This window comes from Buceros rhinoceros, unplaced genomic scaffold (assembly GCF_000710305.1).
Source record: "Buceros rhinoceros silvestris isolate BGI_N320 unplaced genomic scaffold, ASM71030v1 scaffold18032, whole genome shotgun sequence".
Lineage (NCBI taxonomy): Eukaryota > Metazoa > Chordata > Aves > Bucerotiformes > Bucerotidae > Buceros > Buceros rhinoceros.
The window spans coordinates 5411-6974 of record NW_010399649.1 but is presented as its reverse complement, the minus strand read 5'-3'; the positions used below and the strand labels follow the sequence as shown (position 1 = coordinate 6974).

At 60.5% G+C, this 1564-nt stretch overlaps 1 protein-coding gene across 1 annotated transcript in view; it reads right to left on the bottom strand.

Moving 5' to 3' along the window:
* Positions 1-218: 218 nt before the first annotated feature.
* Positions 219-1564, bottom strand: part of HMOX2 (heme oxygenase (decycling) 2) — a gene marked incomplete at its 3' end in the record, with an annotated part of 2405 nt that continues 1059 nt past the window's right edge. The window contains exons 2-3 of the mRNA XM_010131572.1: positions 1321-1438; positions 219-710 (exon numbers count right to left, since the gene is read on the bottom strand). Coding sequence (XP_010129874.1) covers positions 219-710; positions 1321-1438 — 610 coding nt within the window. The remainder of the gene's footprint in view (positions 711-1320; positions 1439-1564) is intronic.

Sequence of the window (1564 nt, the reverse complement as noted above, 5' to 3'; positions counted from 1 at the left end):
CACTTCCGAGCCGCACAGCCCACGGGGATCTTGCACCGACATCCCCTTGATTTTGCCCTACTCCAAGGCTCGGCTGTGGTGCTGGAGCACAGGAGGCATCCCTGCCCAGCGCTCTGGTGGGCTCGGACCAGCCAGTGCCTGGATGAGCAGTGGGGTTAACCTGGCCCAGACCCCACAGCAGCAGCACTGCCGCACGCAGGAGCTCGGGGGGGTGGTACCTGCATGTTAAACGTGAAGGCTCGGTTGGCCTCTTCCACGATCCGTTCCTTGGTGTTCTTGTCCAAGTCGAGAGCGTTCATCCTCGCCCTGTAGAGCTGCTTGAACTGCTGCGCGTTGGAAATGTTGTCAAACACGTAGAATTGGATCCCTTCCCCGGTACTGGGCAACTTCAGGGTCCTCTGGGCTACCTTCTTCAGCACTTGGCCACCTGAGAGGTCCCCCATGTAGCGTGTGTACGCATGGGCCACGAGCAGCTCTGGCTCGTGTTGTCCCACGTGATGGATCCTGTCCACGTAGCGCTGAGTCACCTCTGAACACTGGATCTTCTCTTGCCAGTCTTCTCCGTAGAAATATTGCAGGTCTTTGACCAATGCCTCTCTCCGGTGAAGCTCTGCTGGGAAATACAGGGGAGCGAAGACTGGGTTGTCCTTGTTGCGCTCCATTTCCTCTTCCAGAGCAGAGTAGGTGAAGTAAAGCGCCACGGTGCCCAGCTGCGGAGAAAGCACAGCTCAGGTGAGAAGCCGGTCACTGCCTGGCACCTCACACCTTGTGACTACCCACCCCTGCGTGGAGGAGGGGGAAACAGGAGGAACCCCCCAGGCTTGACACAAAACCAGCCGGGAGAGCTGTATCACTTGCAGGACCAGAGGCTCTTCTCTGCCGACGTTCAGACCAACCACGCCGGTGCAGCAGGAGCTCAGGATTAGTCTCATTAGGCTCTGGGCCTCCTGTCCCCTTGAGAGCAAGGCACAGGGACAAACTTCATCCAAAGGGGACAACCAGCACCATGAGCCCTGTGCTACAGGAGACGACTGTATGTGCCGAGTCCTTCAGGAGCACATCAGCAGTACCTGCGCTGCGGCCTTGAGCAGCCAGCAGAGGGGTGGCCAGAAACCCGGCGCTCCCACCTGATCGACCGACCTCATGCTGGACCAGCACGCTCCTCGCTCCCACCTGATCGACCTCATGCTGGACCAGCACGCTCCTCGCCGCCCTGCGTCCCACCAGGCAGGAGTCCAGGCAAGCGCCCGCCCACAGTTCTGAGCCATCCCCGACGCACAGAGCTGGGGGGCTCTGCCCCGGGAGCAGAGCGGCACTCACCTTGAAGAGCTCCTTCTTGATCCGGCCTTTCAGGAACTCTTTGACGAACTGAGTGTTCTCTGCACGGTCGTGGGATTCCTTAGTCCCCTCCTTCAGCAGCTCCGAGAGGTCGGTGGGGCTGTGGGCAGACGGGGAGAGCTGCCTTCACCCCAAGCGCAGCAACGGCTTTGTCCCTGCTATGCTGGGAGGGAATCCCGCAGCGCCCACTGCCCCAGGCCCAGTTTGGAGAAGGTTCAGCCCCACA